Below are 23,383 nucleotides of genomic sequence, written 5' to 3'. Positions count from 1 at the left end.
CCCACAGAGTGTGGCTGGGAGTCGAGGATACGTGGCCTGCACTGAGCAACTGCCCAGCAAGTGTTCGCGGGCCCTGGTGTAGGCGCCTCGCACAGGCTCCTGTCCTGGCCCCTCTGCGTCCCTCTCATCCCAGCCCATGTCCTTTAGATTGGAGAAGCTCATCCCACTGCCTTCCCAGGCCGCCAGCCGTTCTGATGCCTGTTTTTGCCCTGAAGTTGGGGAATGCCTCTTCCTGAAACACCCACCTGCCCCTTCCTGCAGGGCTCCTCGTGTAACTGAAGGGCTCTGTGTGCTGGAGCCTGCCCAGAGGCTAGAGAACAGGGGCCCTGTTGTCTGTCCTGAACCTGCTGGCATCAGAGAGGCCAGGGAGACAATGGCAGTCACGCACTGTCCAAGTGGGAAGGGCCTTCAGTGATAAGGCCCAGCATCCCAGAGGCCAGGTAACAGCAGTGACGATGACATCACCCACAGAGGACACTGTCTGAGCACCTTCCATGTGCCGGGAGCCCTTCTCTCTCATTTCATCCTCACCACAGCTGTCCAAGGTGGGGACATGATTCTCTCCATTTATAGAGAAGGAAACTGAGGCCCACAGAGGGGAAGCCACATCCCAGGGTCAACCAGCCATTGAGGGGCCAGGCCAGAACTCCAAGCCTGCCTCCAGAGTCACGCTGTTCAGAGCCCTCGACCCCCAACACTGCCAAGATCAACAAAACGTGCATCCCCCGCCAACGAGCTTGTCCCACCGTAGGTGTTCTTGAGGCCAACAGGGAGGGCACCACAGGCTTTCTTTTTTTTAAAAGATTTTTTTTTTTATTATTTCCTTTTTCTCCCCAAAGCCCCCCGGTACATAGTTGTATATTCTTCGTTGTGGGTTCTTCTAGTTGTGGCATGTGGGACGCTGCCTCAGCGTGGTCTGATGAGCAGTGCCATGTCCGCGCCCAGGATTCGAACCAACGAAACACTGGGCCGCCTGCAGCGGAGCGCACAAACTTAACCACTCTGCCACGGGGCCAGCCCCACCACAGGCTTTCTTATTCCTGAAGCCCAGGGAGGTGGCTGAGACCCTGGACATTATCCACATGTGGTCTGATGTGGCCCACACAGAGCTCAGACATGGCCCCGACTGGCTCAGAGGGGCCTGAATGACCCAGATGTGGCTTGGATGTCCAGCCCCCAAGGCTGCTGGGGGCAGAAAGACTCCTGAGCTGGGACAAGGATGCACTCCAGACTACAGGAGTCACAGGCAAGTATTTATTTTTCACAGAGAGGGGCAGTCTACAGAGTTGGCTCCCACACTCCCACTGGGACCCAGCCCGCCCTGGATGGCCACCGTCCAAGTCTTCACCGGGAGAGAGGAGAGCGGTCCGGGGTTCTACGAGGAGGCCGGGGTGACCACGAGGGCATCCTGGAATCGGAGGAGAGAAGTCAAATGGGGATTTTTCCTCCTGCCTTGTGGTTTATGCCCGTTGATCTTCCACAAGGTGACCGCCGGCACTGGGGGTCATGATCCTGAACTCCCGCAAACAGAACTCTGGGAAGGGTCAGAGGAGCAGGGTCTGCGTGTGAGCAGTGACTCTCTGCCCGGGTCGGGCCACAGGCAGAGCGCCTGCACGCAGAGAGCGGGATTGTGCAGGGCTGTTGTCCCCAAGCCCGGCTGACCCCCAAACTCCTCGAGAAGTTGTGTAGAATGCAGACTCCTGGGGATCCACTGGGACCCAGCAGCTAAAATGTTGACAACGGTCTGCCAGATCCAAAGAGTGAAATGATACCTTCCCAACACAAACTGCACATGATGGATTTTGTTACGCAAGTTGATTTTAAAAAGAGAAAAGTTGTGAAATGCCCCCCAAGGAGAGCTACAAGAAATGAACCAAGCTCCAGCCATCCAGTTTTGTGGACGCCACTTGTCCATCCAACAGGAATCCAGTGCAGTACGAATCTGAGATAAACTGCTTATGTTATAATGGGACTATTGTAATGTCGTCCACTAGTGCGTGAGCTGTGTTTTTGGACATCTGCTGGGTTTTATGGATGAGGAAACTGGGCTCAGAGAGGCCAAAGGATCAGCCTGAGCTCCATGGCTAGAGAGAGGCAACGCTGGGATTTGAACCGGCCCTCTCGTCCCTGAGTCTGGACTCTCGGCCTCTGTACCATACACAGTACCGTTCTCATTATTCTCCATCACAGCCAGCTGAATGATGGACACGGTTTTTGAGGGTGGGCAGCTGATAATAAGTCAAATGTAAATTTGCCTTTGAAGATGGTTAACAAAGCTTCCTAATCTCCCCAGAAATGTGACCCCATTGAGGGCATTTTTTTTCTTTTGAGGAAGATAAGCCCTGAGCTAACATCTGCTACCAATCCTCCTGTTTTTGCTGAGGAAGACTGGCCCTGAGCTAACATCCGTGCCCATCTTCCTCTACTTTATATGTGGGATGCCTGCCGCAGCATGGCTGCCAAGCGGGACTCTGTCCGCATAGGATCTGAACAGGTGAACCCTGGGATTCCTCAGTGGAATGTGCAAACTTAACCACTGTGCCATGGGGCTGGCCCCATTGGGGGCATTTTTGAGACTTCCTTTCGTCTGTGGATTTCTCCAGAACTAAACAGCTCAGGGATTCAGTGGTACCAATCCACAGCTTTGGGGAAATCAGGAGTAATGAGAGTCAAAGGTTTGGTCCCAAGTCCTCCTTGGCCTTGGGTTGGACACCTTGACCATGGAAGGGTGGGCAGTCACCTGTGGATTTTCGTAATTGTTGATGAATACAAACTCCAAGAGGGCCGGGGTTTGGTCTGTTTTGTTCGCTGCTGTGATCAGTGCCTGGCACACAGTAGGTGCTTAGTAAATACCTGCTGGCTGGCTGACTGAGATGGCCCATCTCACCATCATTGGCTCTTGCAGAGGTTGGGGCTCAAAGCAGGGGGTTCTCAGGACAGGTACTGGGTGCCAGTCCCACTCTGCCACCTACTGGGAGTGTGACCTTGGAGATGGACTTGCCATCCTTGAGCCCCGGTTTGCCCGTCTGTAAAATGGGGATTGTAACGGGATCCACCGCATAGGGCGGGTGTGAAGACTGTGCGAGATGCTGCCTATACCCCAGTGCCTGGTACAAAGTTACGGGCTGTTAATATTATTCATGATAATACTTTGGGGTAGGGGTGATGCTGCTACAGCTCCCCTCCCAGCAGCTGCCACGGAGAGTCATTTGCTCAGCAAGCATTTATTGAGCATCGACTGCATGCCAGGCCTTACTGAATGAATGAACAAATGAATGAATGACAGATAGGGTGAAAAAGCTGGAGGTGTATTGACCCCAGGCCAGGATGGTCGCTCTCTTACACTTCCAGATGAGGAATTGAGACCCTGAGAGAAGAAGGGACTTGCCCAAGGTCCCCCAGGAGTGACCAGTGGAGCCAGGATAGGAACACAGGCCCCACCTCCCAGCCCAGGGCTCTCCCAGCGACTGTGCCCTTCCTGGGGCAGGACATGGCTCTACTCACGTTGGTCAGAGAACATGAGGCTGCCTCGAATCCCAAGGCCTTCACCATTGACACTGGGATCCTGGAACTTAATTTGCCTGAAATAACAAATGTGGTCAGACACTGGTGGCCGGCGGTGGCATTGGGCAGCCGCGGGCAGGCTCACAGTTCCGAGAGGAGGCTTGGGACCTGGCACGCCTGATTCAGACCATGCCTTCTGCCTCTGCTCACACATTCTCTGGCCCCAGCATCCCTCAGCCTCATCTCCCCACCCTTTGCCTCCAGCACTGGCTTCTGGCTGACTCCTCACATCCTCTCACGCTTCTGCTCCAGAGCCGTCAGGAGCTCCCATTATCCACAGCAGAGGGATCTATGTTTTGACATCTCCAACTCAAATCAAATAAAGAAATGAAAAAGGCAGGGTTGGCCTAGGTTCCCAGTTCTCCCCACCCCATGACTGGGGGCTTGATGAGAGTAATCCCACCTTTTCTCTTGGCTTCTACCCTAGTGACACAGATAACAATGCCAACATCAGCTGTGGCTAAGAAACGTTGAGCACCGACTGCCTGGCACCCCTTTCTGCTCCCTGAAAAGTCATCTTCTTTATGCCTCTGAGGAAGATACTCTTATTTCCCATTTTACAGATGGAGCAAGCAAGGCTCAGGATGACAGGGCCACTTGTCCAAGGCCAGGCAGCCAGCAGGAGGGGCGTCAGGACTTGAACCCAGGTCAACCTGAGGCACACAGAGTGTGCCGTGGTTGGCTCTTGACACTCTGTCTTCTCCTACTGTTGGCCTGTGAGGCCAGGCATTGCCTGATGATCGCGGCATGCCTGGGCTCCGCCATGAGTAAAGGAGTGGGGCTGGGGTGTTGCAGATGGGAGAGGTCATTTCCAGTTGGGTGACTGGGAAGGCTTCCTGGAGGAGATGGGATTTGAACTAGGCTTTGAGGCTGGATAGAAACGAATGCAAGGGGCCCCACATGGAGAGGAGGGCAGCAGAAGGAAAGCATTGCCCGTGAAGCCCTGGGGAGCGTGGGGTCGGATGGTAAAGGACGCACCGTTTTCATTCGGCAGCAGGGCGGAGGTGAGCATCTCAGCGGTGATGTCTTTCAGAAGTTCAGGCTGTGAGAGAAAGAGCACCATCACCCTGACTGAATCTGGAGTCCTCCCAGCCATTCCATCTCGAGGGCACTTGGGGGAAGATGCTGGGTCCCAGGTCCCCTGCTGGTCAGAGCTGCGAGGGCTTCCAGGGGACTGGACAGGCTGAGGGCGGCACAAATTCAGCGGGCCCTGGGCCTGGGGGTGGGGGCTTGGGGTGCATTAGAGGGTTGCCCCCACTGCCCCACACTCAGTGGCTCCACTGCTCTGCTCTGTTCTGATCCAGTGCTCTGTTAGGCACTCAGTGAACGCCTGAGCCAGGAGGCTGGACTTTTTGGCTGATAATGGGGAAGCCAGCAAGCCCATCACGGGGCTGCCTGTGGGGGCCTCATTCAAAGCAGGTCCTGAGCAATATATCTTTTTGAAATGGCCCATCCTGGGCTATCCTCCGTGTCTCCAGGGACCATCTGTTAATACTCACGTCGAACAGGCCAATGCCGGAGTTCATCAGGTGGATTCGATTGGCGCTGCAACAGAAGACGCCCATGAGAATGGCCCCTCAGAGCCCATTTGTTTATTCAGTCCACAACTATGATTTGGGCACCTACTGCCCCAGGCACAGTGCAGGCTCTGGAAATATGGCCGTGGACCAAATAAAATCTTTGCCTCATGGAGCTTACAATGTAGTGGGGTGGCAGGGCAGAGAGAGGAAACAAATAGTAGCTAAAAGAGCAGAAAAATCACCCCCGGGAGTGAGGACCAAGGTGAATTGGGGAGCTCAGGCTTCTTCTAAGGGGGCACCTTGTTCCCAGCTCAACTATTTGCTGCCAGGTAGGAATGCAGGCCCACGGTGGCTAGATATTCTGATTTTCATAAGTTGTCTACTAGCTTATATTAAAAAAACCTAACCCTATGCGGGCTGATGAAAACATATCTGCGGGCTCGATTGGTCCCAGGAGGCTCCAGTTCGCAGCCCCTGAACTCCCTCTGGGGCGGCAGGGGGAGAGTGGGGCAGGGGAGAAGGTGGGCAGGCAGCTGGAGCCCTGCGCTGCTGGCCTGGGCTCCATGGGGCCTCAGTGTCCGGGCGTGACTGTAGCTGCCTCTATCTTGGAGGCATCCAGAATGGGCGCCCAAGTCCAAGAAGATGGTGCTGGGCAGGCCGTTCCCATGGTCGGGGTCAGCCTGCCCCATGGCTGCTGCAAGGCCGCCTCCCTTTTCTTCCCTTTCTCTCATTCAGTGCCCGACAGCGGGACAGTCCAGGAGGGGCCGCCTCCCTGCCCGTCCTGGAGCAGCCTTCACTGGAGGCCCACAGCCCAGAGGCTCGAAGCACCGGGCGTTTAAAGAAAAGCAATGGTCGTGAGGCAAGACTCGTTTTCATCCCCAGAATCTTCATAATGATTCACATGTTTACCTGATTTCATTAAGGTTGAGCGTAAGTTGGTCACCTTTGGTGTAAAACTGCGCTTCCGAGCTGGCTTCCTGCAACAAGAGAAGCCCAGGCCCCTTTCTTTTAAGAATATGCTGCAAGAGTGGGGTGTGGGGTTCTGCAAGGAGGCTCTGGGGTCAAGTTGACACGTCTGAATCTCAGCTACTGGCTCTGTGCCCTTGGGAAAGGGCTGGACCTCTCTGGGCCTCACTCTCTCATCTGTTAAATGGGACAGTACCTCCACCCTCTCCCCATTGACAGATGACCGCATAGGACTGTTGTGAGGAATGAGGATGAAGATGATGACGACAGCAGGCAATATGCATGGAGCCCTCACTGTGTGTTGGGCAGGGTTTTAAGAGCTTTATATGGTCATCTCCTTTGATCCTCACAACCCTATGCAGTGGCTCCTATTATTACCCCATTGTAGAGGTGGGGAAACTGAGGGACAAAGATCAGTAAGCCTCTAGTAAATGTTAACCATTATTATCATGGGAAAGGTCAGAAGCTGAGCCAGGTCTCAAATGCGGGTGCCAAAGATAGACATCAACTTGGCCTGGGGCTGCGGTGAGCCTGAGGGCAGAGGGCCAGGCTCCAGCTCCAGGCCAGCTGCACGCAGAGAACAAAATTGTTGTGCAGGCTGCCCTGGGTGGCCTTTTGAAAAGAGCCTGCCGTTGGCCACAGAAGGGCCAGGTCACCAGGGAGTGGGGCTGGCCCGGCAGTCCACTCCCACTGCTGGTCCGGCGATAGGAGTATCCTTCAAAGCAGGAAGCCAGGGCATCAAGCATCCTGTAGTCTGAAATTGTGTGTGGACAAACCGCACAGCTGTACATGGTAACCCTGCTGTAAGGAGAGTGTCAACATGAGCCTCCTTCTGCCCACCAGGTGCCACCCAGACTCCTTGGTTAGGCACAGTTCTGGCACCCAGCCATGAACCCTCCCTCGTCTCTCTCTACCCTTCGCTCTCAGTAGTGGATACAGTGGGTGCCCCGCTCAGACCCCCTCCATAGGATGGGGCATCCATTGCTCAGCTGCTGAGTGCTGCTGCTAACAGCTCACTGCTGTTCCTTCCCTCACTACATGGAGCTGCCCTTCTGGGAGGTCAAGTTCCTCCTACCCTGGGGCCGTTGGTGGCCAATGACTGACTCAGAAGGTGGGTACACAAGGCCCGGCTAATAAGTCACAGAGTCAGAGTCGGGCCCCCAAAGCTCCTGATTCTTGGTTGAGAGCTCCCCCACTCCCTCTCTGCTGGGTGACAAGAGAGGTGGAAACATTTAGCAAAGCAAGAGGGCTGGACAGGAGCAGTGGACAGGAGGCTCCCCAGGATGCTCCTGACATCTCAGACGACTGAACTCACGATGCCCAGGGTGAAGAAGGGGCGGCGGACTTCACTGGTGGCAAACACTTCCAGCACAATCAACTGGGCCACCTTGGCTCTGCCCTGGTCCAGAAGGAGCTCTGGGGTCTCCTGAGTTACGATCTTCACGATCTGTGTGGGTCCAAGCTGATCTGCAGCCTGGAAGGACATCACACCCATCTGTGGCCTCCCACATGCCTCACCGTGGCTCACAGGCCCTGGGGGGCCCGACCTGCGCCCACCTTCCTGGGCTTCCTGCTACTTCTCTGCTCTCCAGCCAGACTGTCCTTCTCTCAGATCCTGGAAGGGATTGTTGCTGTCCCCTTCTGTCTGGAATACCCTTCCCTCCAGGGAGGCCCTCTCTAGTCTTCCAGACTGTGTCAGGCGCCCCAGTAACGCTCTCATAACCCATAGAAGATGCCCTGTTTTCACTACACTTGCAACTGAACTATTATCTGTGTGATTATTTGATTCGGGTCAAACTGTTCTGTTAGAGTGAAATCTCCGTGAGGACAAGGACCTGGTCTGTCAAAGTCACCAGTACTGGAAGGAAGGAGAGTGGGCCTACATGTATTTTATTCCCTAGAGGCCAGTGGAGAGACCCCAGCAAACGCCCATCAAGCTGCGGATGGGAACAGACCTACCTTTTCATTGATCACCTTAATGCTCGACTTTAGCCGGAGGGCCAGCTCAGGAAGCTGCGGATGAGAGGAGGCCAGAGCAGGTCAGCGGGCAGAGAGGCGAGACACACCTCCAGCAGCCCCACTGCTGGGAGCCCTGGAAAAGCTGGGTGGGCCTGGTGGTCCAGGCCACCTGTCTGTCACTGGTGGAAAACAGCCCTGTGTCAGCTGCTGTGGGGCATGGGGTCCCCGCTGGCCTGGAATTTCACTGTGGATTGGTGGTGGTTGGGGTCTGTGGGCAGCTTTCTGCTCACAGAGGACGTAGAGAAGTGACCCAGATCTTACTGTGCTCATGAAGGTGGTTGCTGGTGACCACTCCTCCTTTCTCATCACCCCAGCCCCCTACCCTGAGTTCTAATCCTCAAGAGCTTGCTCACCTGTTGTCTATCAGTTGACCTGAAGTCCTGATGCCCTCACATAACTTTGGGCCAACCCTTCCCTCTCTGTGCCTCAGTTTCCTCATCAGTCACCCTGGAGGAGTGGCACACTCTGGTTGACATGAGGTACTGCCTGCTGTGCTGTGTTGATAAGGATTCTAAGGCTGTGCTGGCATCTAGGCTCTGTGGAAAGGAGGGCCCTGATCGATTAGCGATGTCTGCCATGGGCCCCATAGTGAAGGGCAGGGGCACAACTGCCATGCCTGGACCACTCAGTATCTGACTCCTTTGGCTTGAGAGGACTGTACTTGATAGAGAAAGCAGGTGTATCAGGTTCCAGGGGGCAGAACTGGGATGGGGGATGGATGTCCCCCAGGGAAATTTTCAGCTTTAGATGTCTATGTCAGAGGCAAGGTCTGTTAGAGGAGGGGGTGAGCTCTCCATTACTGGAGGTGTTTAAACTGAGCCTGACAGGGGATTCCTGCTCAGGGGCTTAGGGGGTTCCTGTGCCCTGACTGATTCAGGATATTCCCATGATACAGCAGAGGTGGCCCCATCCTCTGTCCATGCTGAGGCTTACCACATAGTCCAACAGGACCATGAGTTCTTCTGGAGGGACCAAGGTAGCGACTGCAGCATTCACCACATCTTGCCTTATGGTGAGGCTGAAAGGTTCACCTTCCAGGGTGGGCATCGTCAGGGAGACTGCAGACTCATTGAACCACTTGGTCACTTTTCCCTGTGAGTCCGACAACTCGGCCTGAGGAGACACAGAGCAGAGAGTTGGCTGGGAACTTTAACTCCACAACTTACCCAGTAACAACCTAGAAGGAAAAGACACCATTCAGTCTGTTTCCCTTTTTGCATTTGCTGCCAGGAAGCTTAGCCTGGAATTCAATGCCTTGCCATAGGTGATGAGTTATCTCAGGTGCCAAGCAACATCTACTCCACCTGACCCCTCAGATAACCTCTGACTTTTTTAAGCCTAGATGTCTTATTTGGCATTTAGATTTCAACTTAGATACTGCACAAACCCTTTGGATGAAGGGAAAATTCAAACTTGCAACAAAATGGATGGAAGTGTTTGATGCTGCAGTTTTCCAAAGGGTCCACGGAAGCTGGTCTGGGATTCTCGCTGCCCAGGTTGGCCTGGTCCCTCAGGGAGGCCAGCTCCAGTGAGGGTGCAGCCCCACAGTTTGCAGGGAGCTGAGTTACCAGGCTCCTGTGCAGTCTCATTTCATCCTCTCCTTGGTCACTATTATTATCTACATTTTACAGATGAGGAAACTGAGGCTCAGAAAGGTGATGAAAGTTTCCCAAAGCCACACAGCGAGGGAGCTGTGGAGCTGGGAGAGAGCTTAGGTCTGCGTGATCCACAATGTCTTGAGTGATCTGTCTCGATCCTGGGCTCTTGGTTCAAGGTGACCAGATATTTGGGGATTGGCAGGGGCTCGCCCAGGAGAAAGACCAAGAGCCCAGAGCACACACTCCGGCCCCTGCCTGGGAAAATCAGGGTGGGGGACAGATCATCGGGGTCGAGATCTGTGTGTGGCCCTTGGATTCTACCTGCTGGCTTCCTCCGTCAGAATGGTTTACACGGCACACGTTCAGCCTGTGAGATTTTCTAAATCAGCCTGTGTGTCCTTACTGTGACTGGCGTTTTCGCCCCTGAAACAGACCCATGGCGCCTGACCCTTGGTGGTCAGAGAAGGGCACTGAGGTCCCCACTTTACCCTCGAGGTCCCATGACACTCACCTGCAGGTGGAGCTGGATGACGTCATGCTTGATGGCAGGAGACAGAAGGTCAAACTGCAAGTGGCCAGAGCTGAGGGAAATGGGCACTGCTCGGGACAGGAGAAAGTTCCATTAGGGGGGAGGGCACTGTCAGACAGGGCGGTTTGGGGGCTGCTTTCGACTGGGCTGCATCATTGCCCCGGGGGTGGGGGGTAAGTAGGGAGACGCAGGGGGAATGATGACACCGATGATGATCACGATGACATTCATGGAGCAGATGCGGAGCGCCAGGTACCGGGCTGAAGCTCTACACGTGTTAGCTGGTAACCCTCACAGTAACCTCAGGAGGTGGGTCTCATCATTACCCCCATTTCACAGATGCGGAAACCGAGGCTCAGGAAACTGAAATGACTTGCTCCACATCACAGTGTGAAAGGATCTTAACCTCGTCGGTCCTACGCCGAAGTCCTGGTTTGGAACAAAATTGACCTATTGCTTATAACTCTCCGCCTCCCCCATCAGACTGATTTGCACCCCTACCCGGGCGGGGTCTGGGTCTGTCCATCACATCCCTTGAGGTGGCCTTGGCATTCCCTCCTCAGGCTCCAGGTGGTGGCAGCATCTCATCTGCCCTGCTGTTCTGCGGGAAACCCGGAGGTCCGCTGAGGGGCCCATGGCCCCCAACACCATCCCTCCCTCCCCAGACTTCCCGCCCTGCACCTGGGGGACAGAGGAGCCAGATAGACTTCCGTTTGACCCCAGTGGCCTTGGCTAGTCTCTTCTCGCCCCTGAAACTGTTTCCTCACCTTACAATGGGGGTAAAATAATAAAACCCGCCTCAGGTTGTGCAGGACTGGTGCCCAGTAAAGCGGCTCAGATCGGAATGACACCAGACTTGGAACTTGAAGAGTTGAGTTTAAGCTTTCTCCTGTCACTAATTTCCTCTGTGAACCTGGACAAATGACTTAATTTCTCTGAGCCTCCATTTCCTTCTCTGTGAAGTGGGTCGTGATCACGAGCTCATGGAGCTGTCTGCAGAGTCAGCCAGTGTCCATGAAATACCCAGCCCAGCGGGGCTCCGCGGGGGCTCCATGCATATCGATTCCGTCTCCTCTCCCCCTCCTCTCCGTCGCCCTTTACATGAGCTTCTTCAGATCCCAAGAGGAGACGGTAGAATTGTCTTCTTCACACCAATTCTCTCTGAGGAGTCTGAGCGCGGCAGAATTCCGAGGTGGGGGCAGAAGCCTGCGTCGTCCCATCTCTGCTACTCTTGGGGAGGGAGAAGTGACCTCCTTCCTGAGCACACATCTTGTCTCTTCCCTGGTTCCTTCTTCTCTAACAGGTTACAGTGGTGGCTGTATCATTCACTCATTCACTCATTCATTCATTTATCCACTCAGCACACATTTGTAAGCACTTCTCCATGCCCGGCAGAGCACCTGCTGTGTGCCTGGAACTTTCCCGTAATCTTTTCATCCTCGCTAACAATCTTGTGAGGTAGGGAGTTTAGGCCCATTTTACGGATGAGGGAACTGAGGATAAGGAAGTGGAGCTGGCTTTCCCAAAGTCACGGACAGCGTCGATGGCAGAGTTTGCATTTGAGCTTGGGTTCAGCTGCTGCCCCCGCTGGCTCACATAGAAACCTGCACATAGTAGGCACTCATGAAGCCACAGTCGTGAATTCCTGTCTGCTCCTCCAACCTGCTGCTCAGGCCTGCCTGGGGAGGCCCGCCCTGGGCAGAGGCAGGGCCGGGGGGCCGGCTCAGCAGCAATGTAAAAGAGGTGGGAGAGACTGGTGCACTCACCCCTCACCAGGCGCAGGAGGTCCTCACGCATGTCCTCAAAGGCTGCCTCGATCACGGGACACAGCTGCAACAGCACAAACGCAGGGCCTCCATCAGCGAGGGGCCAGAACACAGCCCCACAGTGACCCGTGCCCAGCCTACCAGGCCTGAGTCCCACCATTGTGCCCATGGCCAGCCAAGTTTTCATCCTTGGGGTTGAGGAGTCAGTGGTTCGTCCACTCCTCCAGAGCCATCCCTGCTGCTCAGAGCCCACCCTGGCCCCCAGTGTCACCTGGGACTTTTTGCAATGGTTTGTCCCTTGCCCTATGTCCAGGGTGTGCCCGGCTCGCCAGCTGCCCTCGACATCAGACTCCTTGTCTTGTTCATGAGATCCCATGTTTTCTCATGAAAGGAAAATGGAGAATTCATCCCTTCATTCACTTACTCATTCAACAAATCGTTACTGAGTTCTTTCTGCATGTTAGACTCTAGCACAGAGGCCAGAAGACACACCCGGCCAGACTCACGGACTATCTCTTTGTGCCCATTGAGGGTTTCGAGCCCCAACACGTCCCTTTGCCCACTGAACTCTTCTCCCCTCAAAACTGCCAGCAGTTCTCAGCAGGGGAGGGTTTTGCTCCCCAGGAGACATTTGGAAGTTTCTGGAGACAGAACTAAAAGTTGTCACAACTGGAGGGAGAGGGTGTGTTACTGGCATCTGGTGGGGAGAGGCCAGGGATGCTGCTAAACATCCCACAACGCACAGGACAGCACCCCCCAACAAAGAATTATCCCGCCCAAATGTCAGCAGTGCCGAGGGTGAGAAACGCTGGCCTAACCTAACTCTGGTCGCACCTGTTCTGCTTAAGGAGGGGCTTGCACATTTGACTCACTTGCCCTTGGGGCCCAAAGGCCTCATCCTCTGGTCTAGGCAGCCCATTTTCCAGGGCAGTGCTCTGAGACTTTGTCATTTTGTCTTGGGTACAATTTCCCTAGTGGAAGAACTTCTGGAAGAACTTACTCTCAAGAAAGGACAATGCCCTTTGAGAAATGTTAACTTTTTCTCTGAAAACCCGTTCCCTGCTCCAGGCTGCTCTGCCACCCAGAACCCAGGGAGGGTGGAGGAGTTGGGCTCAGAGGCTCCCAGCATCCACTGCTGAGGGACCGTCTGTTCCCCGTGGGAAAGTTGTCCCTGGCCATCTCAGCACCTTCTCCCACAATTCCCTGTCCCTCACTTGCACCAGTGGATCTCAGCTCTCCTACACATTAGGATCTCCAGGGAGCTAGAATCCTGCGGGACACTAGGGCCTCACCCAGACCACTTACACAGGCGTCTCTGGGGTGTAGCCCAGATATCTGCGTTTTTAAAAGCCTTCCCAGGAGGTTCTGATGTGCACCTGGAGTTGGGACCCACATATTTGCACTGAAAGGGCCTTCGGCATTTTCTAGATGGGCTCCTGCCAGATTTAAACATGGGGTGCCTGTTCCCTTCATGCCAGATGAAATATTCATATGACCGTCATATCAAATCCAGTGAATCATGCTGGGAAACCATGATCATTAATGGAATGCCAGTTTTCTCATGTTGTTCAATATATTTGGCTTTTCACCCTTGAAAACAGATATTAGGTAAAGAACATTTTATAATCCCAAGTTCTTGCCATCTTTTCTAGTAGGAAATACATTTTTAGCTATTAAAGTATGATGCCAGTTAAACTATAATTTTGCTGGAGGCTGGGAAAAAATTTCCTGCTGGGCCCTACTTTAAGAATCTCCCACCGTTAAATAGAAAAAGTGATTTGTTAAAAGGAAAAATACCTCACATAACAGAAGTCCAATTTTACAAAGTTACTTACTTTCAGATGCTATTATAAAGGCTCTCTAGAATGGCTTAGTAACGTATTAAACATGCTACAGTTATGACAATATTATGACTGTCGTACAATGGCATAGAAACTAGATATGACTTAAGGAATACCCAATAGTATTGATCCCAAGTGCAGCCACGTAAAAGTCTGCGTGCTTGTGGATGGGGATTGGAAGGCAAAATGCAAAAGGGAAAACAGCAGCCAAGTTACAGTGGAAGAATTCCACGTACTTTCCCCCCAAAGTTGTTTTAGTTATCACATTGTCTTTTCAATTCAAAATAGTCTTAGTGTAATAAACTTATGAATTATCTTAGGAGGTGTTTTGAACCCCAGGAGGCCCACTGCTGTGACTACATCTTGGAATTTACAGTGGGAAGCAATGGTCAAAGTGGGTGAATCCAACTTAAAGAGTTTTAGTTCACCTGTGACATAGAAGGGCCTTGTGAAGTGAGACTGATTTGTGTTTACTGACTCAGAAAAATAAACCCAGCAGGACTTGGTGGGCGACAGACCCCTGAAGACCACAGATTGGTGCGAGACACTGACTGGTATTCTCGAGCCAGCTTGTACCAGTTTGCAAGGGCTAATGGCTACCTTTTGGGGGAATTTCTGAGCTGTGTGCTAAATCCAGACATTACTAAAAATTAAATTATGTAAACTTACAACTAAATTAATTATGCTAAAAGTAGAGTTAATGAAAACTCAAAACTTATTGGTTCCTAATTTTTGTTACATTTTCCTATTATCTATTGCTCTTGAGGATATTTATGTCTATCGCATCTGTATGGTGGAAGTACCATAAAGTAGCATGCTGCTATGCACTTCTTCCCAACTCTGCGCAATGGCATCATGCTAGTAGCTTGAACTGGCTGTGGAGGTTTATACCAGAGAAATCCTCAAATGCTACAATCAGGGCTCCCTGCCCTCCAGTGTCAGCTGTTAACAATTTGTCAGCACATCACTGATCAAGGTCTCCTGGTGGACTTCTGGCAGCTCCGTTACCTGGACCTCAATGATCCATTGCTGAAAGAATGATCCAGGCGCAGAAGTCCCCCCTCCAGGAGACACAGGTCCCTAAGCACCAGCTTGCAGTTCCACCCCAGCCCCGTGGGGGGAGCAATCTTTGCAGGCCAGAGGGGCCCTGACTCCACTCACCTGGCTTTTCACCAGCGTGGGCAGGGTTGGCAGCAGGAAGCTCATGACCTTGTCGGCTAAGGAGTTGACCAGGAAGGAGAAGCTTCCGGAGGGGAGAAGGGGAGAGAGATTAGGAAGGGTCAGAGATGGTCACCTCTCCCCCGTTTCACAGAAAGGGAGACAGAGTCCAGGGCAGGAAGGAACCTGCCCAAGGTCACACAACCTGTCAGAGACGGGCTGGGAGTAGAGTCTACACCCTGGGCCAGGTGTAGACGGTGGCAGCGTTCTCAGGGAGCAGGGGCTGGGCGATGTCTCTAGAAGTTTGTGCCCCACACTGGGATGCTGGCAGCGGTGTTCTCCCCATGCTCCTGCTAAGGAGGAGGGGAAAGCACCTGCCGTGTGCCCCACCTGTGCTGAGTGCTTCACGGCTGTGGTCTGATCTGATCCTCTGCCTCTGCTCTGGACGGGGAGGCACAGGGAGGCGGCTTGCCTGGCGTCAACCAGGCAGGACATGAAGGAGATGCGTCTGCCTGACCCCTAGGCATGTTTTTCCCCATGGACCCACCCAAGCTGGCCTGCGGTGCTTTGAGGGGCCCTAGGAAGCCCCTCCTCACGTCCTCTCCACGTTTAAATGTTTGCCCCACTTCCCTGCATGATGCCTGAAGTCCCACCATTATGACTTTCATCCTTGATGTCTTGAACTTTCTTTGGCATCACACATTCCCTGGAAGGAGCCCCAGATCAAGAGTCGGGAGGCCCTTTCTTTCTCCAGTGTTCTTCATCTGTAAAATGGGTATGGCCACCACCTGGCTTCCCTCCCAGGCGTGGAGGGAGCCCGGCGGGAGGTGCTGGCACTCACCGACGGAGCAGGCTGAGGCGCAGGCTCCCCTGACTGTTGGAGCAGTTGCGGAGGACGAGAGTGCCGCCCCTCTCGCTGGTCTCCACTCGGATGATGGCCTGGGCCTCCGTCTCCATGTGCATCTCCACAATACTCTTGACCAGGGGCCTGGGGGTGGAGGTGCCCGATGCTGTGAGCACCATCCCAGCGCCAGGCTGGAGCAAAGCTGGTGTCCATCTCTGTCTTCCGGCTCTCTCACCGCCCTTCTCAAGCTCCTTTGCTGGGTTCTCCTCATCTCCCCAATTTTTTTTTATCCCAGGCTCAGTTTGTGATTCCTCTCCTGGTTTAAATCCTCTGCATTTTCCAACAGATTCCAAACTTATACCCTACTCCTTACTCAGGCGTCTCAAATTTAACGCGTACAAAACGGAACCGCGATCCTTCCCAAACTGCTCCTCTCACGGCCTTCCCCATCTTGGTAGCTGGCCACTCCGTCCTGCCAGCTGCACAGGCAAAAGCCTTGGAGTCAGCCTTGGCTCCCCAGTCTTTCTCTCTCTCCCCCCTCATTCAATCATCTTGAATCCTGTTGTCTTTACCTACCTCCAAACCAGAAGCTGACCACTTCTCACCGCCTTCCTGCCCCCAAACCCTGGGCCGACCTGTCACTGTCTCCCCCTGAATTATTGCGGTGGTCTCTGGATGGCCTCCCTGCCTCCACTCTTGCCCCGTACACAGCAGCCAGATGGATTCTTTAAAAATGTTACATCATGTCATGTCCTTCCTCTACTGAGAACCCTCCATGACTCCCATCCTACTTGGTAAAACCACTCCTCACCTTGGCCCACAAGGCCCTGTAAGATCTGGCCCTGGCTGCCTGCTGGCTTCACCTCCCACTTCTCTCCCCCTCCCCCCTGCTTTGCCATTCTTTGAACAAGGCAAGCTGACTCATGCCTCAGGGCCTTTGCACTTGCTCTTCCCTCTGCTTGGAACTCTCTTTTCCAGATACCTCCATGGAGGAAAGGGAGGAATGAGTGGATGAACCTACCAGGCCCGCTGTGCCTGACCAAGGGGACACTCACATGTTAAATCCAGCTGCCATGTCTAGGGGGACCTTGACCACCAGCTCCTGGCCATCGGCTGAAGGTTGTATCTGCAGCTGGAGGATGTTGGCTGAGGTGACTTTCAGCCTGGATGGGATGCAGAGAGATGAGATTCACGCCTCACGCTCAATTATCACCCCCAAACCTGCTCTCCTTCATCTTTCCTGTCTGCCTGGTGCCCAGTCAGTAGCTGGACCCAAGTCCTGTCCACTGACTCCTCCCCAGCATGGTCTTTCCATCCCTCCCCTCCACTCCTGCTCAAAGCACCCCTTGGCTCCCTCCACCCTACTTAGGAGAGGAATCCCTGCTCCTTGGGCTGACCTGTAAGACCCTCTGGGATCTGGCCCTGCTGACCTCTCAGTCCTCACCTTGGGGTTTGAGCTCCAGCCATCTGACCAACTCTCCCCCTCTCCCTTTGCCCAGGCTGGTCCCTCTGCCTGGAGCGCCATTGTCTTCTTGTCTCCTGGTGAGCATGGAGTCATTGGCTCACCTGTGACCTCCGTCCACTAGGAAGTGTCACCTTATCCCTTCACCCTCCCACCCCAGGCGACCCTCATCTGGGGTCCACCATTAGGGTTCCTGTGTCAGTCTCTAATGGTTTGTTAACTCCTCTGGGAGCTTCTCAGGGAGGGACTTCGTTGCTCCGTTCCTCACGGTCAGGCACAGGGCTGACACTAGTTGATGCTTGTGGACTGATCGATTGAGCAGGCAAAGCGTGTCCTGGGCAGGGGTGTGGGGAAGGAGCCAGCTCCCAACGTGGTTCCGCTCCACCTACCAGATGATATACTTCATGAGGAAGGTCACCAGGCTGCCTAGAATGGGGTTGCCCCCGGCCGGCTTCTCCCGCATGGTGCTGAGCAGCGGCAGCCGCCAGAGGATGTCGACAGCATCATGGTCCTTCAGCTTCTGTGTCAGCTCTGGAGGCAGAGCCCAGGGATTAGGGCCCAGCAGGTGGGGCAGGAAGGATGGCTTGGCAGGGGCTCAGGCTGGGAGGGGGCATCACTCAGGGCTACTCAGACTTGGGCAGAAGGCGAGGGTATGGATGGCTCCATCCTGACCATCTCCACTGTGTACCTGTGGCCTCTAGGATGATGGCCCAGATGGGTCATTTTCACGTGAGGACTGAGGCTGGGGCACTGGGGGGACCGTTCACACCCCTGAGCATTGTGAGCATCGGGCTGGCTCATTGGCCAGTACACCCGGGACACGGACCTGCATCCCTCCCACCTGCCAGCGGCAAACACTTCCGGAGTCAAGAGGTGGAGGATCCATGAAGCCCTTTTGGGGACCATTTTGCCACCAAAACACACTTGCTAACAATACTCTGCATCCACATCCTATGGGCCCGTTGGCCAAAGAGCCTCAGGTGCTGAGCAGAGAGAGGTCGAAATAGGAGCCCTGGGGTCTGATCCCTTCGGGGCTTTTCCCCTGGCAGCCAGACCCCATTTGGCTTGTGTGCAAAGCAGGTCAGAAGCCTGGAGAGGTGATGCTCCGAAACAGCCTTCAGCCACTGACTGATGGGAACTGGTCATAAACACCCAGCTCTCCGAGCTCTCTGGCAGGATGACTCAGATGTGTGTGCCCCGCTGTGCCCAGAGTCCCTGTGTGTTTTTACCTCTCAGCAACAAAGCCACACTTTTTGCCTGCCTCGTGACAATGACACTGGGCCCTGTCAATAGTCCTCCTTGGCCAGCTGGCACAGTGTTAAGCTGTGTCACTAGAGGCTCTGGAAGGACAGGAAGGAGGAAGGAGCTTGCCCTCCTGGCCCTGGGTGCTCCTGTCCCCAGGCTGCTGTGGTGTCACTGCCCAGGGCTGTGTGCTCTGCAGCTCTCCTGAGGGCAGCTTGTGACTCCTGCGGGCACCCAGCTCCCCCAGACAGCTTCACAGAGAGCTTCCCAGGGAGCCGACGGCAGCCCCTTTCCTCGGGGCAGCTTCCCAGAGAAGCCTGTCAGCGCCCTGGTAGGCAGTTTGCCCGCTAGCCTCAGCCCGCCCCCTGTGGGCCAGCTCTGACCTGGGACGGCTCAGGACGTTTCTCCACCAGCCAGTGGGCTTCAACCACACTCTCCCCCTGAGGCTGGGGAGGGTTCTGCCCTCCAGCTTTCTTCTGTCCTTGGATTAGACCCCATCCCCCATCCCTAGGGTATCCTTTGGAATTCTCTTTTTTCCTTCTCAGCCAATTCCCCATTACTCCATCCCCTGCTCATAATTCTTTGTACAAACTTATCTGTTGGGCTTACTGTGTGGTTCCTGCCTCCTGACGACCCCAACTCACTCATCGCCCAGACTTCCAGCTCCTGGTGGCACCTGGCTTGCTCTCACCTGCCTTGCTTCCCACTCTCCTGCAGGGTTTCCTGGAGTCACTTCCTAAGCCACCCCCTTGTCCACAGCTCCTCGACGCAGATTCTGCTGCTGGGGAAACCTAACCCATGGCTGCTCATCTCCAGGCTGCTTCTGGCTGAAGTTCCCTGTGCTTGTGATTCACAGCGTGGGCCCAGGGCACCCCTGCCTCTCTGCTCCCGGTCCCTGCTCAGGGATCCCTCCTCTGGGGGCAGCGCCTGTGTGGCCCTACAGGACCGGGCCCTGCCCCTGCCCATCCAGCCCAGGCCTGGCCCACTGCATGCAGAGGGCTGGTCTCTGAGTGCTTTACATGGACCTCCAGGGCCGACTGATTGTCATCCTCCTGGGGGACAACGTTCTGGAGCAGAGGTTCTCAGCTGAGGCGATTCCATGCCCTAGGAGACATTTGACAACCTCTGGAGACATTTCTGGTGCTCACAACTGGGCAAAGAATGGTGCTAAACATCCTAGAAGGCACAGGACAGCCCCCGCCCACTGCAGAGCTATTTGACCCACAGGGTCAGAACCGCTGGGGTCAAGAAGCCCAGCCTTAGAGTTCACAAAAGCTTTTGTCACTTCCTATCCTATTGGACGATCCCAACAACCAGTGATGCAGCCCCTCTTATTTGTTTCCAGAGGAGGAAACCGAGGTTCGGGGAGTTGCCCAGGGCCACAGAGCTGGAGGGCGGCAGAGCTGCGCCTGAGCTGCAGGCCACCAGAGTCCTAGCTGAGGGTCTGCGCTCCGGGACTGCTTGCACACTGGGTCCCCCTCTGAGGGGGTGTGCTGGCGGTGGGCTTAGAGGACAGCAGTAGGGGGACAGCTGCACCGTCGCACGCAGCACCACACATCCCTTCTGCAGGCCACGGAAGCTCACAGTGGCTGGGTTTGGAATCATGGATTTTAAGAAGGGATCTTGGAATTGTGGACTCTTGAGACCATAGACACCCCCAACCTTTATAACTCATCCACTCGAGTCTCACTGTGGACCTGGGAACCCAGCTGTGCCTTGCATACCTCCAGTGATGGGGAACTCCCTCCTTCCTTTGGAGGGCTGCTCCACCTGCCCCTTGCCTTATGGTGCTGAGGACTGGGTGACCAAGACTTACTTCCTTCAATGACTTCTGGGCTGAGGCTGAGAACCGCAGCAGGGCTGAGGGTGGCTCGGACCAAGGTGGCTGCCAGCAAACCACAGAGGGCGAAGGTCCACGGACCGGCCATCTTCCTGGGGTCAGTAGTAGCAGGTGGCAGGCATCGGAACCTGGGGTGAGCACAGAGGGCCCTGTTGGACAGCACAGAGGCCAAGGGCAGGCCCACCACGCCTGGTGACGTGGGGCACGGAGTCCAGGAGAGGCTGTCTGTTGAAGTGGTTAGGAGAATGGGCTCTGGAGCCCAACTCTTTGGGTCTGTGTCCTGCCTCTGCTGCCAGGTGCTCTTTGTGTGGCCTTAAACAATCAGCTTAACCTCTCTGTGCCTCAGTTTTCTCATCTGGCAAGTGGGCATAATGAAGTAGTGCCCTTCGTCATGGCGTTTGGACGTAAACCCTTCCTGGCCCAACCTCGGCCAACCTCACCTCCTGCTTATTCCCCTCTTGCTCTCTGAAGTCCCCGTCATTCCGACCTGCCTGAGGTTTCCAGAACACACATGTTCCCTCCTGTGTCTGTGCCTTTGTGCCTGCTCTTCCTGCTTCCTGTAATGCTTTTCCCCTTTCTTATCTGCCTGCTGAACTCCTATTCGCCCTCAGGACTCTGCCCATGTGTCCCTTCTCTGAAAGCTCTCCCTCTCCTTCCGCCTGAGACCCTGGACGGCACTTGGAGAGATGTTGCCCTGGGCTGGGGGTGTGCCCAGGACAGGAAGTTTGGTGGCAGGAGGGAAATGAGAATTCAGGTGTAGGACGGCTGTTTGCTTAATCTGCAATCCTAAGAGGGCTGAAGAGGGAGCAGGCGGCTGTCTGGAGGCAGGGAGAGAAAGGTAGAGAGAGGGAGAGGCCTGGGCATCTCCTGGGAGGGGAGCTGGGCTGTTCTGGCCCCTGGCTGCTCTGTCCCCTCCACGGGGCGGAGCGGCAGCAACTGCAACCTGGTCCTGAGCTTCCAGCTTGCGCCCTGGCTCTGCCTCCAAGCCCCCATGGGAGCTCTGCCCTCTGTGGACTGTCCTGCTTGGGGGAGGGAAGATGCTGACTTGCTCGGCTCCCACGTGGTTCTTGTTGCTAAAGACGACGTGGTGTCCCGATGACACATGTCTCCGTGAGCTGGAGCAGTGGGGGCCCTGTGAGACACCTGCATAATGACTCCACAGTGGCCTCCTGACCAGGCCTTGAACTCCAGAAGGGCGGGTGGGTCCACTTGCCCCCACTGTGTCGCCAGCTCCCGGCATGGGGCCTGGTACACAGTGGATGTTTAATAAACGAATGGTTGCTGAATGACTGAACGGCCTCAGGAGCCCTGAAAAAGGGGGATCTGAGTCTGCTACATGGGGGAGGTCTGGGTCGTGGGGACCCTGTCAAGTCACAGGACCCCCATCCCTGAGTGTCAGGAGGCCTGAGGGTGCAGGAGAAACATAGTGGGCCTGGGAGTCAGACAGACTCGAGTGGAGGCCTCTACCACTTGCTGTGTGATCTCAGACAAGTAACTTACTCTCTCTGAGTCTCAGTTTCTCAGCTTTAAAATAAGGAGTAGTAATAACACTTACATCACAGGGCTGTTCGAGGATTAAGTGAGACAGTCCGTTTGTGGCCCAGTGATCCGCAAGCGCTCAATGACTATCAGCTGGTATTACAATTATGGTAGCTCTTACTGCTGATGCTGGGCCAGAAGGAACCACCTTGCAGTCAAAGCTGGAGAAAGAACTGACGCCCGGCACTCGGCTCTTTTGTCCTGGGAGCCCCCGCCCCCACTCCATAGTCTTTTTCTTTCAAGCACCATGACCCTCTTTTCCCTCCGTTACCTTCACCCACCACTCTGTCCTCTGCTCAGAGGTGCTCAGGGAACCAGGAGGACAGTGGCGTTCCCTCCTGTGGGAAGGCATCTCCTCCCCGAGTCCAAGCACCGTGCACACACCCACCACATGGGACCTCACCTCCTGGCCTTTGCTTATGCTGTTCCCTATGCATGGGATGCCTTTCTCTCTTCCTTTGTCCAGCCAACTCTTACTCAGCTTCTCAAAAGATATGTCGCTTCCTCCAGGAAGCCTCCTCTGACTGCCCTCCACCACCATGACCCTGGGCTTTCCTTGAGCACAGCATGTGCCACATTGGCCCACATGGGGAGTTCCTCCAGGGCCACGACTATCTGATGCTTGTCCCCAGAGTCACCCGAGCACAGGTCTGGCGCAGGGCAGTTGGCGAGTGCAGAGTGGGATCTTGTCATCGAGATGAGGTCAGAGAAAGACTCAACTGGTCTGAGTCCTTCATTACCACCCTTTGGTCTTGTGGGCGAGGGAGCTGGGCACCTCTCTACCCGCCGGCTCTGACCCTCAAGAGGGTCGTAGTGGACCCAGGGACCTCACCCTGGGGCCAAGCCTCCCTCCTGCTCCTGACGGGACGCCAGCAGGTGTCTCCAGCCCAGAAGCTCCCTGGAGACTAGGCCTCAGCCCCTTCCCCGCGCTTTCACCTGGACACGCTGGAGTCCTCGGCCGCTCCTCTCCCACCTGGACAGCGGGTCTGGAAGTCGTCTTATGTCCTGCACACGCTGACCAGGCAGCCACCCTCTGCACTTGGGCTGAGGTCTCCAAGGTAAATATTTGTGGCTTCCAGTGAACCACAGCCCTGTCCGGAGGCAGCCTTGGGGCTCCAGCTTCCTGAGGTTGGAGAAAGGAGGGTCTGGCTGACTTGAGAGGTGGGCGGGGTGTGGGGCATGTGTCAGGGCAGCTGGACCAGGTACGGTGAGGCCTGTACAAGGGGCTCCCTGCCTTCTGGACAGTCATTCCCAAGGGGACAACGATGAGAACAGTAGCAGTGACGATGCGTTAACGCCTAGGATGTGGCAGGTGCTACCCCAGGCTTTACATCAGTCCTGTTGGTGGAGCCTCGTTCTCACCAGGGTCAGCGCTGTTATCCCAGCTTTGCGGGAGGAACTAGCCTCACACAGTCAGCCAGCGGCAGAGCCAGGATTCAAACAAGACCTCTGACTTCAAAACCCATCTAGGGGTGACTCCACAGCTTGCTGGACA

The 23,383-nt window shown here is 55.0% G+C and overlaps 1 protein-coding gene across 6 annotated transcripts; it reads right to left on the bottom strand.

Moving 5' to 3' along the window:
- Positions 1-1,263: 1,263 nt before the first annotated feature.
- On the bottom strand, positions 1,264-22,981 carry LOC124234486 (BPI fold-containing family B member 1-like). 6 transcript variants are annotated; one of them, XM_046651831.1, is made up of 16 exons: positions 20,790-20,845; positions 20,326-20,477; positions 17,657-17,798; positions 16,861-16,968; positions 15,803-15,949; positions 14,965-15,046; positions 11,963-12,026; positions 10,179-10,264; positions 9,003-9,182; positions 8,010-8,063; positions 7,366-7,524; positions 5,994-6,061; positions 5,064-5,109; positions 4,543-4,606; positions 3,505-3,581; positions 1,266-1,408 (listed from the first exon to the last, which is right to left on the bottom strand). In XM_046651831.1, the coding sequence occupies exons 1-16, from the start codon at positions 20,828-20,830 to the stop codon at positions 1,376-1,378; spliced, it is 1,503 nt and encodes a 500-aa protein (XP_046507787.1). In that variant the 5' UTR covers positions 20,831-20,845; the 3' UTR covers positions 1,266-1,375. The 6 variants fall into 6 exon arrangements, with proteins under 6 accessions (XP_046507792.1, XP_046507787.1, XP_046507791.1 ...); XM_046651835.1 differs by lacking the exon at positions 20,790-20,845 and adding an exon at positions 22,721-22,815 and having other exon boundaries at positions 1,267-1,408; XM_046651833.1 differs by lacking the exon at positions 20,790-20,845 and adding an exon at positions 20,861-20,991 and having other exon boundaries at positions 1,267-1,408.
- Positions 22,982-23,383: the final 402 nt, after the last annotated feature.

This window comes from Equus quagga, unplaced genomic scaffold (assembly GCF_021613505.1).
Source record: "Equus quagga isolate Etosha38 unplaced genomic scaffold, UCLA_HA_Equagga_1.0 80795_RagTag, whole genome shotgun sequence".
In the NCBI taxonomy this organism is placed as follows: Eukaryota; Metazoa; Chordata; class Mammalia; order Perissodactyla; family Equidae; genus Equus; species Equus quagga.
This window is presented reverse-complemented; position numbering and strand designations above follow the sequence as displayed.

Bases quoted from the DNA above. Each gene is read 5' to 3' on its own strand.
- LOC124234486 (XM_046651831.1), bottom strand. From the start codon at position 20,830: ATGACGGGGACTTCAGAGAGCAAGAGGGGAATAAGCAGGAG. The intron at 15,047-15,802 runs GTGAGTGCCAGC...CCCCTCCGGAAG, and splicing joins CGCCTCAGCCTGCTCCGTCG to CTTCTCCTTCCTGGTCAACT. The intron at 6,062-7,365 runs GTGAGTTCAGTC...CTCTTGTTGCAG, and splicing joins CCTTCTTCACCCTGGGCATC to GAAGCCAGCTCGGAAGCGCA.